A 15,947-nucleotide genomic window follows, 5' to 3' on the forward strand; every position below is an offset into this window, starting at 1 on the left:
TCTTTCAGGGGTGGTTTATGTTAAGAGTCTGGCCAAGAGCTCAAACCAAGGGAATGGCAGCCAAGTCTGAGCTTCAGCTGATGATCAGATTTAAGTCTTTGACTATGGATTGGAGCTCCCTGACTAATGAGTCTTAAGAACACACAATTTTTGATGGGCTGTTGAAGAAAGGTTTTCTAATGGTTCTGCCTATTATTAAGAAAATAGTTCAATAAGATGGTTGATGCTGATGTTCACAATTTAAAAATAGAGCCTTAAATCACATTATAATTTTAAAACTTTCATAGGGCATACAGAAAGTTTCCTATTAATGTATGTAATGCATCCAAAATACAACATATACTCATTTATGTGCTGCTTCAGTAAGTCCTGTTTAATACATGTAGGGAATCTATTTGCTGCTTTTGGGTTCTGGCAGACTTATTTTGTTTGTGTTTGGTTGTCAACCCTTTGAAAATGGCTCCTGCAGCAAAACCATGCATTTCATTTCAAGAATACAATGAATTAAAGTTTTTTTGACACTTTGCATTTCTGTTACTCTATTTAAGTTCAACTTTAGGAGTTTATTGAAAGTTCTGAGTTTTGAAAACTGAAGACTTTTCATTAGCCAAAAAGCTAATGATTTTATATTCTTTAAAGTAACCAGTGAGTCATTTAAAATGTTAAATAAAATATTGAGTTGTCTGAAATTCCCTTGAAAGCATTTGCATTGGTAACAATAGCTGGCTCTGTGCTGCGACAATTTTAAGTTATCTCAGTTTCAATTTAAGTTCATTTGTTGAATAATTTGTACTTGGGAAATCTGTATGATCTTAATAGTAAAACTATATAAAACTTTAGTAATTCTGAAGCTGAGAGATCTAGGGAAGAGCCAAGGCCCATAGTGGAGGACACCACAAAGTTTGGAAAGAGTATGAGGTAAATCACGAAGTTTAAGTATGCCAAGCTTGGATCTTGAAAGCCAGTGGACTTTAGGAGTAAGGGAAGACTGGGAGAGGTAAGGAATTGCATAATTTTGATGCCCTGGGAAAGAATGAGTTAGAGTGACAGGTAATGTGATATGTCTTGATTTCACTACAGGAAGGAACAAGAGTGTGGAATGGAGCTTTTAGAGCTGAAGAAAATTCAGAGCAAAGGCTAGAGCAGGAAGCATTATGTTAATAAAATAAACTATTCATTGGTACAGAGATCATATTTATATACAATTCCTCTTAATTGATGGGCACTGCAGTCACTTCAAAAAATTTGTTGATCTTAAAGATTTTGGTGTTACCTTTTTACCTTTTCCCATCGCTTAAAAAGAAACAAACATTGCCTGTTCTAGTGATGTTTATTACATTGCATGTTTAATTAGATTGATGGGACCAGAGAAGAATGCAGTAGGTTGCTATTAAGACTTCATGTGAAGTTGATTTTAACAGCTCTCAAGATTGTGGTAGAACATCATCCATCAAACAATTGGAAAGTAATCGTGTCTATAGTTTGATAACATGGAAATGATTAGGGAGTTTATTTTGTGGAAGAAGAGGGGCAGATCATAGCATGCACTGAGTGTTGGAATACCTTTCCTTATATCCACCCTGAGATTAGGAAACAGAGTGTGCTAGGACGCAAGTCTTCAATAGTATACAAGACATGATTGCAGAGCTTACCAAACTGGTACCACATGGATCAGCCAATATAGAATCCAGTGGACAATTTATAGGTATAAACATCTAGTTCTCAGCATTATTAAACTAAAGCATGTAACAGAAGTAGCTAGGCAATTTAATGAATTAAAAAGTCTATGTTTATTTCTTGTTTTTGTGATGTTATGAAATATTTTTTGCACAAGACAAACCTAATCCACAACCTAGTGTACTTAAGATGTGGAGATGCCGGTGATGGACTGGGGTTGACAATTGTAAACAATTTTACAACACCAAGTTATAGTCCAGCAATTTTATTTTAAATTCACAAGCTTTTGGAGGCTTCCTCCTTCCTCAGGTGAACGAAATGAGTTCAGTCTATAGAGTTTGCTATCTGACCCATTGTCAGTGCTTCTAAATTTTCCTGTAAAATAGTCCACTGTGGTTATTATAGATTTGCCTGTGAATTACACAGTTTTGTAGTTTATCTTTTGGCATACCAAGAACACATTTTGTAACTTTCACCTGAGGAAGGAGGAAGCCTCCGAAAGCTTGTGAATTTAAAAAAAATTGCTGGACTATAACTTGGTGTTGTAAAATTGTTTACAACAGTGTACTTAAAAACAAATGCACACCCTATGTTTAATTTTGTAATTAGATTATAGGTCTGTGTATTTTTGTTAAGATTCTTTTCTGCATTGCTGCAAAATCAATGAACGTTTCTGACAGTGAATGAAATTGTGTGTGTTAGTGAGGAGGGGGGTCAACATTTCACAGCCAATCAGATTCCTTTAACTGCAGAGAGCAAATTGAAATAAATTCCCAAATATCACTTTATTAAAAAAAACTGCACGTCTAATGGTAATAATTAATTCCCAGGGTGTGTGGTAAGTTCACCAGAGTTCTGTCTTTAGCATTCAATTGTGTTTGTACTCAAATAGTCTCAAGCAAGCTAAGCCTAACAGATACACCCCTCATTTATTACTACCTAGTTTAAGATGAGGACCAGTGTCCGTATTTCTCATTCAAGTCCATAAAAAATGTTGTTTGTTGCAGGTGCGGTCACTCGCCTGTGCATCGGTCCCGTGAGATGGCTGCTCGCGCCCTAGTTCCTTTTGTGGCGGTGGATCATATTCTTCCTATGGCACAGTCCTTGCTGGAAGCCTTACCCGCTCCCACAGATCCATGCATACGACAGAACCACATCCATGGGACACTGCTGCAGGTAGATTTCAAACATTAAATATGAGAGTCTAGAAAGGAGTTTCATTTGTTGGAGCTGGCTGAATAAATAAGTGAATTGTGGTAACCAAACACCTGCTCGTTTGCTCAAGAACTAAATTCGGTATCTATGTTGTATACTTACTCATCTAAATTAAAAACAAGAGACAAGAGTCCTCAAAAACTCCCCAGTTACATTGCTAACTGAATGTTCTGTTCAGTCTATAGAGTTTGCTATCTGACCCATTGTCAGTGCTTCTAAATTTTCCTGTAAAATAGTCCACTGTGGTTATTATAGATTTGCCTGTGAATTACACAGTTTTGTAGTTTATCTTTTGGCATACCAAGAACACATTTTGTAACTTTCACACATTTTCTGTCCTAGTATCTTCAGAAATGACGTTCTACACAGTGGCAGTGGAATGCCTCCAATGTAGAATTACATAGAATGTAAGGCACAGAAGCAGGCTATATTCGGCCCAACAGGTTCATGCCAGTGTTTATGCTCCACACGAGACTCCTCCCTCCCTACTTCATCTAACCCCATCAACATAACCTTCTATTCCTTTCTCTCTCATGTGTTTATCTAGCTTCCCCTTAAATGCATCTATGCTAGTCACCTCAACTAGTCATTGTGGCAGCGAGTTCCACATTCCAACCACTCTCTGGGTAAAGAAGTTTCTCCTGAATTCCCTACTGGATTTATTAGTGACTATCTTATATTTATGGCCCCTAGTTCTGGTCTCCCCTGCAAGTGGAAACATCTTCTCTACGTCTACCCTATCAAACCATTTCATAATCGTAAAGACCTCTATCAGGTCACCCCTCAGTCTTTTTTCTAGAGAAAAGAACCTCAGCCTGTTCAATCTTTCCTGACAGGTTTAACCTCTCAGTTCTGGTATCATCCTAGTAAATCTTTTTTGCGCCTTTTCCAGTGCCTCCATATCCTTTTTATAATATGGAGTCCAGAACTGTTCACAGCACTCCAAGTGTGGTCTAACCAAGGTTCTATACAACTTTGACATAACTTCCTGCTTTTTCAATTCTATCCCTCGAGCAATGAATCCCAGAGCTTTGTTTGCTTTTTTTTATGACCTTATTAACCTTCGTTGCTACTTCGTGATTTGTGTTTCTGTATCCCCAGACCCTCAGCTCCTCTACCCCATTCAGACTCTTATTTTCGAAAGAATATGTGGCCTCCTTATTCTAAATACTAAAATGTATCAGCTCACACTTATCTATATTGAAATTCATTTGCCAATTACACACCCATTCTGCAAGTTTATTAATGTCTTCCTGTATTTTGTCGCAGTCCTCCTCGGTATTAACTATGCCTTCCAATTTGGTGTCGTCTGCAAATTTTGAAATTGTACTTCCAATTCTTGAGTCCAAATCGTTTGTGTAAATGGTGAACAACAGTAGTCCTAGCACCGATTCTTGAGGAAACACCACTTCTCACCTTTTGCCAGTTTGAGTGATTACCTTTAACCCCTACTCTCTGATTTCTGTTTTGTAGCCAGCTTGCTATCCATTCTGCTACTTGTCCCCTGACTCCACATGCTCTGACCTTAGTCATGAGTCTACTATGTGGTACCTTATCAAAGGCCTTTTGAAAATCCAAATATATTACATCTACTGCATTACCCTTGTCTACACTTTCTGTTACTTCTTCAAAGAATTCAATAAGGTTGGTCAGGCATGACCTTCCCTTTTGAAATCCGTGCTGGTTATTCTTTATTATATTTTCAGTTTCTAGATGTTTTTCTATTACATCTTTTAGTAAGGATTGCATTATCTTTCTTACCACCAACGTTAAGCTAATTAGTCGATAGTTCCCAGGACTTGTCCTATCTCCCTTTTTAACCACCTTGTTACCATACCCTTAATGTTACCACATTAAGGGTATGGTAACATGGTGGTTATGTTGCTGGACTAGCAATCCAGAGGCTTGGACTAGTAATCTGGAGAGATGAGTTCAAATCCTGCCATGGCAGCTGGGGAATTTAAATTCAGTTAATTAAATAAAATCTGGAATAAAAAGCTAGTATCAATAACGGTGACCATGAAACTACCGGATTGTCGTAAAAACCCATCTGGTTCACTGATGCCGCTCAGGGAAGGAAACCTGCCGTCTTTAACCGGTCTGCCTATAGTCTGACTAATTTGATTGAATTTTTTGAGGGGGTGACTAGGCGTGTGGATGAGGGTAACGCAGTGGATGTGGTATACATGGATTTCGGTAAGGCCTTCGATAAAGTCCCCCACAGGAGACTGGTCAAGAAGGTACGAGCCCATGGAATCCAGGGTGCCTTGGTACTTTGGATACAAAACTGGCTTAGTGGCAGAAGGCAGAGGGTGATGGTCGAAGGTTGTTTTTGTGACTGGAAGCCTGTGGCCAGTGGGGTACCACAGGGATCGGTGCTGGGTCCCTTGCTGTTTGTGGTCTACATTAATGACTTGGATATGAATGTAAAAGGTATGATCAGTAAGTTCGCTGATGATACAAAAATTGGTAGGGTGGTAAATAGCGAGGAGGATAGCCTCAGTCTGCAGGACGATATAGATGGGTTGGTCAGATGGGCGGAACAGTGGCAAATGGAATTTAACCCGGAAAAGTGCGAGGTGATGCACTTTGGAGGGACTAACAAGGCAAGGAAATACACAATGAATGGGAGGACCCTAGGCAAGACAGAGGGTCAGATGGATCTTGGTGTGCAAGTTCACAGATCCCTGAAGGCGGCGGAACAGGTAGATAAGGTGGTAAAGAAGGCATATAGGATACTTGCCTTTATTAGCCGAGGCATAGAATATAAGAGCAAGGAGGTTATGATGGAGCTGTATAAAACACTGGTTAGGCCACAGCTGGAGTACTGTGTGCAGTTCTGGTCGCCACACTACAGGAAGGATGTGATCGCTTTGGAGAGGGTGCAGAGGAGATTCACCAGGATGTTACCAGGGCTGGAGCGCTTCAGCTATGAAGAGAGACTGGGAAGATTGGGTTTGTTTTCCTTGGAGCAGAGGAGGCTGAGGGGGGACATGATTGAGGTGTACAAAATTATGAGGGGCACAGATAGGATGGATACTAAGGAGCTTTTTCCCTTCGTTGAGGGTTCTATAACAAGGGGACATAGATTCAAGGTAAAAGGCGGGAGGTTTAGAGGGGATTTGAGAAAGAACTTTTTCACCCAGAGGGTGGTTGGAGTCTGGAACTCACTGCCTGAAAGGGTTGTGGAGGCAGGAACCCTCACAACATTCAAGAAGCATTTGGATGAGCACTTGAAATGCCATAGCATACAAGGCTACGGACCAAATGCTGGAATATGGGATTAGAGTAGTCAGGGCTGATGGCTGGCGCGGACACGATGGGCCGAAGGGCCTCTATCCGTGCTGTATAACTCTATGACTCTATGACTCTAAATATAGGAATCACATTAGCTGTCTGCCATTTCTCTGGCACTATTCCCTTTTCTAATGAATTTTTATATATATGTAATAGTGCCTCTGCTATCTCTTCCCTAACTTCTTTTAATATGCGCGGATGCTTCATTCGGTAATTGGATAACGATAAAGTCATGCTGCTAAATTCAGTCACGTGACCCAACTCTTTCTTTTGTGTGATTGACCTAGAATTACATTATTTGGTTTAAAGTTTAATAGCATAAAGCTGAAGCAAAGAAATGTGCAGGATTGGGTATGACTGAAGTGATCCTGATAGTTATGCGCAATATATAGCAGTTTAACTGTGTTTCAATGTACATTATAGTACAAATAAGGTTAGGGCAAAGGTCTTTACGACTGAGCAATTTGTTGCTATCCCGAATTAGGATTGTGCCATACTGAAATATGGTAAGCACTTATTTAACAAAACCAAAATACATTTTTTAAAGCTGAAGAAATAATATGATCAAATAGGGAATAAGTACAAAAAATAACCAAAAGTAACAATTTGACTTTTTTCAGTTGGTAATGGCTAGAATAGTCTTGTCGGAAGTATTCCTGTGACAAAAAGCGCTATACATTGGAATCAATCATTTCTCGTACAGTTTTATGTCTGTTTCATTGCAAGGGGTACCAAAAAATCCCTTTTGGATTAAAAAGCTCAGTGGTAACTTGGTCCTTTTCCAGATAAAACCACAAATTTTTGGTTTTGTTTATCAGCTGGGTCAGAACAATACTGTTGTGACCACTGACTTGTTCGTTGCTGCCATTAGTGTTATTCCATAACAGCGCAATAGGAGGTGAGCTTAGAGTTGGGAAATGATCTTGATCTTCCCTGAAGATTAAATGTGCTGCCATAGCATTGGTGCTTCATCTGGTGACATGGATGAAATAAATAATACTCATTCGAATGCAATGATCAATGCTGTAAACCCACCTCCATCTTGTTGGAATATGACCACCCTATTGTCTGTATCACAAAGCTGCAGTTAGCCCTGAGGTCATGAAAGCTATTTGAGACATCTGGAGTTGGCAAAATGCTCATTCATACATTAAAAAAATGTACTATAGTTGTCTGTCTAGTCTTGGAAGTCCAGATGTTGAGAAACATTATGTGCTGATATAAAAGGTTAATTGTTATTGCTGGTGATTTTATGATAATTGTAGTTTAGAAAGATGCCATACCAGATTTCTTCAAGGCTTCACTGCAATTATCAGATTCATTCGTACCTTGTAAAAACGTGCGGGAGCATGCTCTAACGTACATTATAAAACCCACTTCATGTTTGTTTAAATACTGCTGCAGCTGCACTGATAATACACGATCAAACATTACTATATTGTTTACCAAAGATGTTATCCCTCCTTCTCCAACCCTAACTTTACACCTGAAGACCTTTAAACCCTTATCATTTATAACTATTACTATTCTGTTCTGCCAAATCTAGTTGTTCCAAAAGTTTCCTAAAAAGATTATATCTATCATAGAATCACCCAGCACAATTAGGATGGAGTTATTGGTCAACTTGCTTCAGTCACTTCGCTGTTTCCTCCACAATTCTACAATAACTAGGCAGCCCCAAGAGCATGCACACCTATCTGACTGGCCATGGAACACAAGTGTCAGCCTTGGCTCAGTGGTAGCCACTTGAGTCAGAAGATTGTGGGTTCAAGTCCCACTCCAGAGACTTGAGCACATTATCTAGGCTGGCATTTCAGTGCTGCACTGTCGGAGGGGCTGTCTTTCAGATGAGACATTAAACTGAGGCCCTGCCTGCCCTCTCAGGTGGACATAAAAGATCCCACGGCACTATTTGAAGAAGAGCAGGGGAGTTCTCCGGTGTTCTGGCCAACATTTATTCCTCAACCAATGACTGAAACAGATAATCTGGTCATTTATTTCATTGCTGTTTGTGGGACCTTGCTGTGTGCAAATTGGTTGCCATTTCTCCTACATTACAACAGTGACTACATTTCAAAAATAATTCATTGGCTGTAAAGCGCTTTGGGACTTTCTGAGGTCATGAAAGGCGCTATGTAAATGTAAATCTGTCTTTATTTGAGGTTATGTCTGCTGTATATTCCAGCTTCATTTGAATTAACCCTCATACATATTGCCCATTGTCTACCATGTCAGTAGCTATGCTTCCCATGCCCTTTTTCCCCACAGAGCTGTGTCGTTACTATTTAAATAAATAGTGGGCATGGCTTTGTGTTGAGCTTTTGCATCTTTTCAGTTCCTTGACCTAGTTGCAAAAATCATCAAAAAGGGTATCCGCTCTCATCATTTGGTCTTTACACAGATGGCAGCTGAAGGATATTTTCAACTGGAAACAGCTGAAATCTGCATTTCATGCCTACCTGTTGTAATGACACAGAGTACTTCTGCCAGTGACAGGTATTTAACTTGTAGCTATCCCAATCTTCCCAGAACTAATTATTCATAGTGTATTCATCTATTAAGAAGTCCATGTTTCGTCAATAGAGGGGGTGTGCTGGGATTATTTGCATCTATAGCATCAGCACTTTGTGTGCTTCTGTTGTCTCTTTTGACAAGCATGTGTGTATACTAAATGTTCTAGAGATGTGGTGAACAAGGTTCTGTTTGATACCATGCCAAATGGAGCCATGTTCTTCTCATTTCAGTCTGCCCTGAAAATTAAATGCTTTGTTGACACCACCTCATGCGCTTTTGCAGACCAGCTACTATCTGCCTTTTGTTAAAACAGTGGTAAAATTGGGCACAGCTGATAATTCTACAAGCCTGGTTCTTTGTTGACTGGCTCCACTGATTCCTCGGTCGTGGTGGTGATTCCTACCAATATTGCTCAGAAATTTGGGGACTGGACGTCACAAACCTTTCAACAACACTTTCTACCACTGTAGCCACATTGAAAAGCTACCACCAGCTAGAATATTATCTTTTAATAGATTTTATAATAATGCATTGTAATAATCCACATTATAAATTCATACAAGAAAGAAAGAACGAACTTGCATTTACATAGCGTCTTTCACAGCCTCAAGGCATCCCAAAGTGCCTCACAGCCAATGAATTACTTTTGAAATGTAATCACTGTAGGCAAACACAACAGCCAGGATCCACAAACAGCAATTAGATTATCTGTTTTGTTGGCGATGGATGAGGGACAAATGTTGTCCAGGATGCCAGACAACTCTCCTGGTCTTTCTCAAATAATCCCATGGGACCTTTTCCGCCCACCTGGACAGGAAGGGGAGCCTCGGTTAAACTTCTCCTCCAAAAAATGGCACCTCTGACACTGTAGCACTCTCTCAATGCTGCACTGCAGTGTCAGCCTAGACTTTTGCAGGTATGTAATGGAAATTGTTTTGAAAGCTGCCAAGAACCAGCTACACACAAAGGATGAAATTAAATGTTAAGGTATAAGCAATGACATCCTCCATTTTCCCTCACTGGTTAAAGCAAATGAAGCATGTTTTTATAAGAACACGTACATTGTGACTGTGATTGAAGGCTGGGTGTGCCTGTGATCTTTGTTGGAGGAGCCTTTTAAAACTTAACACTTACATCACTGAAAATAATATTTAAATATTTAATATGCACATATATACAAAAATTAATCATTTAAAAAAGGCAATGGATAGGAACTGCTAATCCACCATTTTAAGTTAGAACAGTTCTTATCTATCACATGATGAAGTAAAATCAACAATGATGGCTAAATCCTTTTTGCCAGCTTCCTATATAGCCAACTGCAGTACAAAGCCACACAGTACCAGGTTCAATTCCCTTTCAGTGCAGAATTACCCAATCTCAACTGGTTTCTGAGAAGGGGGAAAGACTATCCACTCCTGATCCATTATTGATTCCTCAGCAGATGACAGCACTCTAGTACTTTGCCCAAGTGCTCATTCTTCATGTCCGTGACAAATCTCTGTCAACAAGCTCAAAGGCTTTACAGTTAGACCCAATTCTGTGTCGGGAAACATCCACACATGCACCTAGTGAGGTTAGTAGTTAGGCGCAGGAACAATTTATAGATTCTGAAATAAGGAAATCAATATATAGACATTATCATTTTTTATGCTGGAAGGACCAAAGACAGCAACAGAATCTTGGGTTGTGATAACATCTGAACAGTCACACACCATCCAGACTTGGACATACATCGATATTCCTTCATCATCGCTGGGTCAATATCCTGGAATTTCCTACCTAATACCCATTGTTGGAGAATCATCACCACAACGACTGCATCGGTTAAAGAAGAATGCTCACAGCCACCTTCAGTCTGCATTTGTTGCCCGATCAGTCAAATCCACATCCCGAGTACAAACAAAAATAAACATTGGCAGTATCAATTTGAATTCTCCAGAATCCATCTTCTAGGATCTATTATACTCTTATGTATTAATTTAATAGCATTTGAGGTTATCAACACTGATAACCAAGAACTAACGTATCCTTTTACTTTATACAGATATTTGAGTCGAAGCAAGCTAAATCCATCATTTTGGATTTAAGGACTGATAACCCAAGATTACTTGTTAGTTTGACTATTGCAAATTTGTTAATGACTAATTAGTATTGACTTTAGAGGAGTTTACACTTTTGTCATTGTTACTTATTAGGTTACTATATCAAGATTCTGTGAAAGTTCAAGAGTTGATAGTTTTAGCCTTGTCCGTTCCAGAGTGTATGTTGTGTGTTATTTTTTGTTGAGTGAACAGGCAGTATTGCATTTTATGTGAGTTATTTACCCTTCCTGTACTTTGAATAAGTGTTCATTGAAAATATGGTTTTTTTCCCCTTAATTTTTCCTCATGAGGTAGTTTTTAATGTATAAATTATGCAGTAGCAATTAACCTAATTTTGCTTTTTAGATTGCTGTCTCTTGAAGCATATTTTACCCAAATTAAAGGTTAACCTTTTTTGCATACTAAGGGTATAATTACACAGAAGATAATGCAGTAAAGATGTTAATTATATGGAAGAGAATGGGTGGTTGACATTATGTGTAGTTTTATTTCTCAAGCCCACTTTTTTTCCGTTTATCTCCTGAAGGCACTCACTGTTGCTGGCATATGCTTTCATGGGCAGCAACAGCCCACTGCCTTATCCAATTAGCCCTTCTTCACGTGTTGACAGGCTACTCGAGTGTGTAGGACAACACAACCGGGCTATGTTCTTACCCTACAATACCATTTTCTTCCATCTCCAAAATATTACTTCCCTCCGCCCCTACCTCTTCCCTGTCACTGTTTAAACGCTAGTAGATGCCTTTATTACCTCAAATTCTGATTCATCTAATGCTCTCCTTGCCGACCCCCCTGCCTCCACTTTCTACAAACTACATGTCCAAAACGTCATGGTTCATCCATCTCCCACAAAAAGCACTGTACTCTATAATCCTTGCAAAGCTCATTATATTAGCTATATTGTCCTTCTATTTACACACTCATCCACCTCCCCCCACCACTGAAATCTCCAGTTATTCATTCCTACGCACACTTTCCATTCCTCAGGCGAGGCTTCTCATTCTCCGCTTCTTTAATGGATCTCATTCCTTCAGTCACTATGTCCCTATTGTCTGGAACTCCGTCCCAAAATCTGTCCACCTTGCCACTTCACTTCCTGATTTCAAAAGCCTCCTTAAAGCGCTTCCTTTTGACCATGCCATTCTTACTCCTCTCTAACCACTGCTTTTCCCTCACATAGACTGCACCAACTCTCTGTGCTTACATTGCTAAAGCTACCTCTTACCCTAATGACATAATTGTAAATCATAATAACAGAATTTTACCCACTATGCCTCTCTCATTTGTCCAATGACGTTTTTTATTTTTATAGTATAGACAAGGACATTCTATAAATTACCCATAATGATGGTTTAATGTTCTACCGTGCTTTGATTTTTTTTTATCTTTCTCATTCGACCTTTGTCTTATCAATATAAAATTTGCTGATTCACCTGAAGTAGAAGAGTTAACCTCCAAAAACAACAAACATCAGAGAGATAAACATCAAAACGGTATCAATGAAATAAAGTTTTGAGTAAATTGAACTGCCCTCGCTACATTGACCTCTAACATGCTTGTGATTATGTTTTTGAAAATTATAATAAGGGAGGAGGCTCTGGAAAGAGGATTTTGTGGGATTTACAATTTATTCCATGCTTTGGGAAAACTTAACAAAATCGCTTATAGTAAAGCCATAAGTTAATTATTAAGGGAGACAAGTAGTCCATAGGGAAGTACCCATTGAACTATGTGAATATATGAGAATTTTCACATCGTTCACCTGACGAAGGGGGAAGCCTCCGAAAGCTTGTGAATTTAAAATAAAATTGCTGGACTATAACTTGGTGTTGTAAAATTGTTTACAATATGTGAATATACTAAATCCTTACCTCACCTGCCAGGAAGTGTAACACGTATCATCACTGCCTTGAAGAGGAAGATTAAATTAGAGACCAGCCACTGCCTGACCTGAGTGTGTTCCAGAATTTTCTGTTTTTATTTTTGAAATTATAGACCTCTTGTCTGAGAGTAAAATGAGTTCTTCTATCCCACACAAAATCATCAAGCTAGGAAGATGTTGCTAGGGTTTTAGTCACATTTGTCAAGCAAACTCAGCTCTGCAAAGTAGTTTGTGCATGTGTTGAATGCTAGCACTTCAAATCCAGAGCAGCAACCTGCATGCACCATGTCATAGGTAGAGAAGTGCAGGACATGCTATACTGGGGAGTAATTCTTCCATCCTGGAGTTTCTGGGCATCACCATGGTGTTGGTTCCTGAGAAGGACAAGACCACCCGGTTCTGTGAAGATTATCAGAAACTAAATCTTGAGCATCATATGCCCTATGTGGACAAGATCCTTGAGAAGTTAGGAACGCTGATGACTCTAGCAAGACCTTCAAAAGGTTAAGGGAGGGTGCCACTAAGCACAGGGACCCAGTCTCTGTATTTGCTACACCATCAGGGCTGTAAGAGTTTACAATCATGCATTCCTCAGCCTGAAAAGCATCCATCACATTATTGCAGCTGGTGGATTCCTTTCTGACAGGCTAGTACACATTTTCAGCCAGAAATGGGATGAACATTTCACCTACATCACTGATATGCTAACCCAATTGAGTAAAGCAGGGTTGACTATTAAGGCCAAGAAGTGCAATATTGGCATGGCTGAAGTATTGTACTTGGATCACCATGTTGGGGAAGGGAGGGAGGGAGAGAGACAACCAGGTCGTTGCTCTCAATTACAATTACTGTAAAGAGATATGTTGTGTTACCTCTACAGTTTAGTGTTTTTTTTTAAACTGTATCACAAATTTGTTTAGCAGTTAAAGTTTTAAGTAAAATTGTAGTGAAGTGCGATTCTGTCACCTTCTGAAGTTCAAGAGGATCCCATGAAGTCACAGCGTAGAACCAGTAGCTGAATGATCTGAAAAGGGTTCTCCATTCATTACCTGGGCATGCTATGAATTTCACCAAGCTATTCAGGCCACTGAGAGCGTACTCCAGGATATAGGGTGTTGGGGCTCACCTACAAGAGTAATTTGACGCACAGAAACCCAAAAAAAATGTAGCGTTTATAGAAAAAAAGGTAAAAGAAATACAAAACATTATACAAACATTACATATTGTCTAATGCAAATTTCTGCGTCACACTTGGAGGAAAAGATATTAGGAATCTAAAGAGCATTTCAGCAGGAAACACCAAATCCAGAATGTCTCCAGCTTCTTACGTGACATCTCCACAAACAATGCCACGGTCCTGATTTTCAGGCTAACTAGCAGTTCACCTTTAAATAAACTCAACCAGTGTTTATTTAATATCAATTATATTTTGAAACCTTAAGGGAACATATACCTGCACTTTATCAGAAGAATAATGTATTGTGTTTTACATGGTATAATGTTCATGTCCATACCAAACAGTGCATTCTGTGATTTACATAAGCAGTCCCACAAGAGGTTCCCTAATAATGTTATAAAAATTATACATCTAACGCCTGTTTCCTTTCTGTGACACTTCAAGTGCCGTGCAGCAAAAAAGTATAACACAAAACTAAAAAGCTCTCCAAGAGCACCAAACACCAGAGTCAGCATGTCTGCAGCTTCTCAATTGACCTCTATGAAATCACCCAATTTTTACTAACAGCAATTCAACTCTGTAGTCTTAAATGAGCACAAACCTTTGCTTTAGCAGAAGAATAAGCCATGATATTATACATTGTTTTTGTTCCTGTCTATGTAAAACAGCCTGACTTGCTGTGAGTAGCACCATGGGGGTTTATTAAAAAAAATTCATTCTCGGGATGTGGGCATCACTGGCAAGACTGGCATTTATTGCCCATCCCTCATTGCCCTGAGGTGATGGTGGTGGGCCGTCTTCTGTTTGATGCAATTGAGTGGCTTGCTAGGCCACTTCAAAGGGCAGTTAAGAGTTAACCATGGTAGTGTGGGACTGGAGTCACATACAGGCCAGACCGAGTAAGAACAGCAGGTTTCCTTCCCAAAGCAAATTAATGAACTGGTTTGATTTTTACGACAATCCAACAGCTTCATTGTCACTTTTACTGATACCAGCACTTTTTTCCAGATTTTTTTTTAAACTGAATTCAAATTATTAAACTGCCATGGCGGGATTTGAACTCTCACTTTCTGGATTATTAGTCCATAAATATATATTATATACAGTACAAATTACTAGTGCAAATTTTAACAGTCAAATTCCGTATGTCATACTTTGGGCATTGTGTGAGAGATATAATAATTCTTGCGTTAGCTCAAATTTTGTATTCATAAAACATTAAAATCACAACTGAAGAGATAAGGAATGTATAAATGAAATATAAGGAAAATGGGTAGAAAACGAATTACGGATATATGAAAACAAGAAATCAAGTATAAGCAATCATCAAAGTCAGTAAAAGGAAGGAAAATCTGAGCTAATCAAATCATTCTACATATTTTTTTGAAAAACCTTTCATAAGTGTGGTAGTTGAGGGAACAAATTTACAAAGAGGTGATTCAATTTACCTGTAAAATAGCATTTTCTGAGTTGGAAATGTTTTCTTTTGGAGGCCTGTACCCAAGTAAGAGCCTGAGCTTTGAATCCATTGTAAGTTCCCAAGTCCATTAATGTTAACTGAAGAGAGTCAAGCTAGCAGACTTCAGATCCTATCATGCATTTATCACAACTGCTATAAATTTCCATAAATGACAGCAAAACTGGTCATTCACAGAGCATGCTAGTATTTGCTGTTTGTAAGCCCCATGCCCTCTTCAATGGAAAATTGAGAATGTAACCTTGTTCCATGAGGGCAGGAGGAAAAAGAATAAGGAACTCAGTGGAGGTTAAGTACTTTACAGAGGAGGAGGATGATGATGAGAGAGCATAAACCTGAAAGTAGTTCCCACAGGCCGCATCCACACAGCAGTTATATTTACAGCTAATCTGATGGAGGGCTGGGAACAGACTGTCCTTCCTTTCATTGGAGAATAGTACATTTCACAGGGCAACTTGGGAAAGGGAAGGAGAGAATAATGTGCCCAAACAAATAGTGAGGTAACAGAAACTCTGATGTTGAAATAGCTTTTTTGTAGAAATTGGAATCCTCTTGAAGATGAACAACTTCCTTCTTCTTGAATAATCAAGAGGTTGCTTCTGA

General features: G+C 39.1%; 1 protein-coding gene across 1 annotated transcript in view; it reads left to right on the top strand.

The window, feature by feature from the left end:
• The window catches only part of thada (THADA armadillo repeat containing), a 307,554-nt gene that overhangs the window by 170,861 nt on the left and 120,746 nt on the right, over positions 1 to 15,947 (top strand). The window contains exon 28 of the mRNA XM_067988802.1: positions 2,685 to 2,853. Within this exon, the coding sequence (XP_067844903.1) occupies positions 2,685 to 2,853 (169 nt within the window). The remainder of the gene's footprint in view (positions 1 to 2,684; positions 2,854 to 15,947) is intronic.

This window comes from Heptranchias perlo, chromosome 8 (assembly GCF_035084215.1).
Source record: "Heptranchias perlo isolate sHepPer1 chromosome 8, sHepPer1.hap1, whole genome shotgun sequence".
In the NCBI taxonomy this organism is placed as follows: domain Eukaryota; kingdom Metazoa; phylum Chordata; class Chondrichthyes; order Hexanchiformes; family Hexanchidae; genus Heptranchias; species Heptranchias perlo.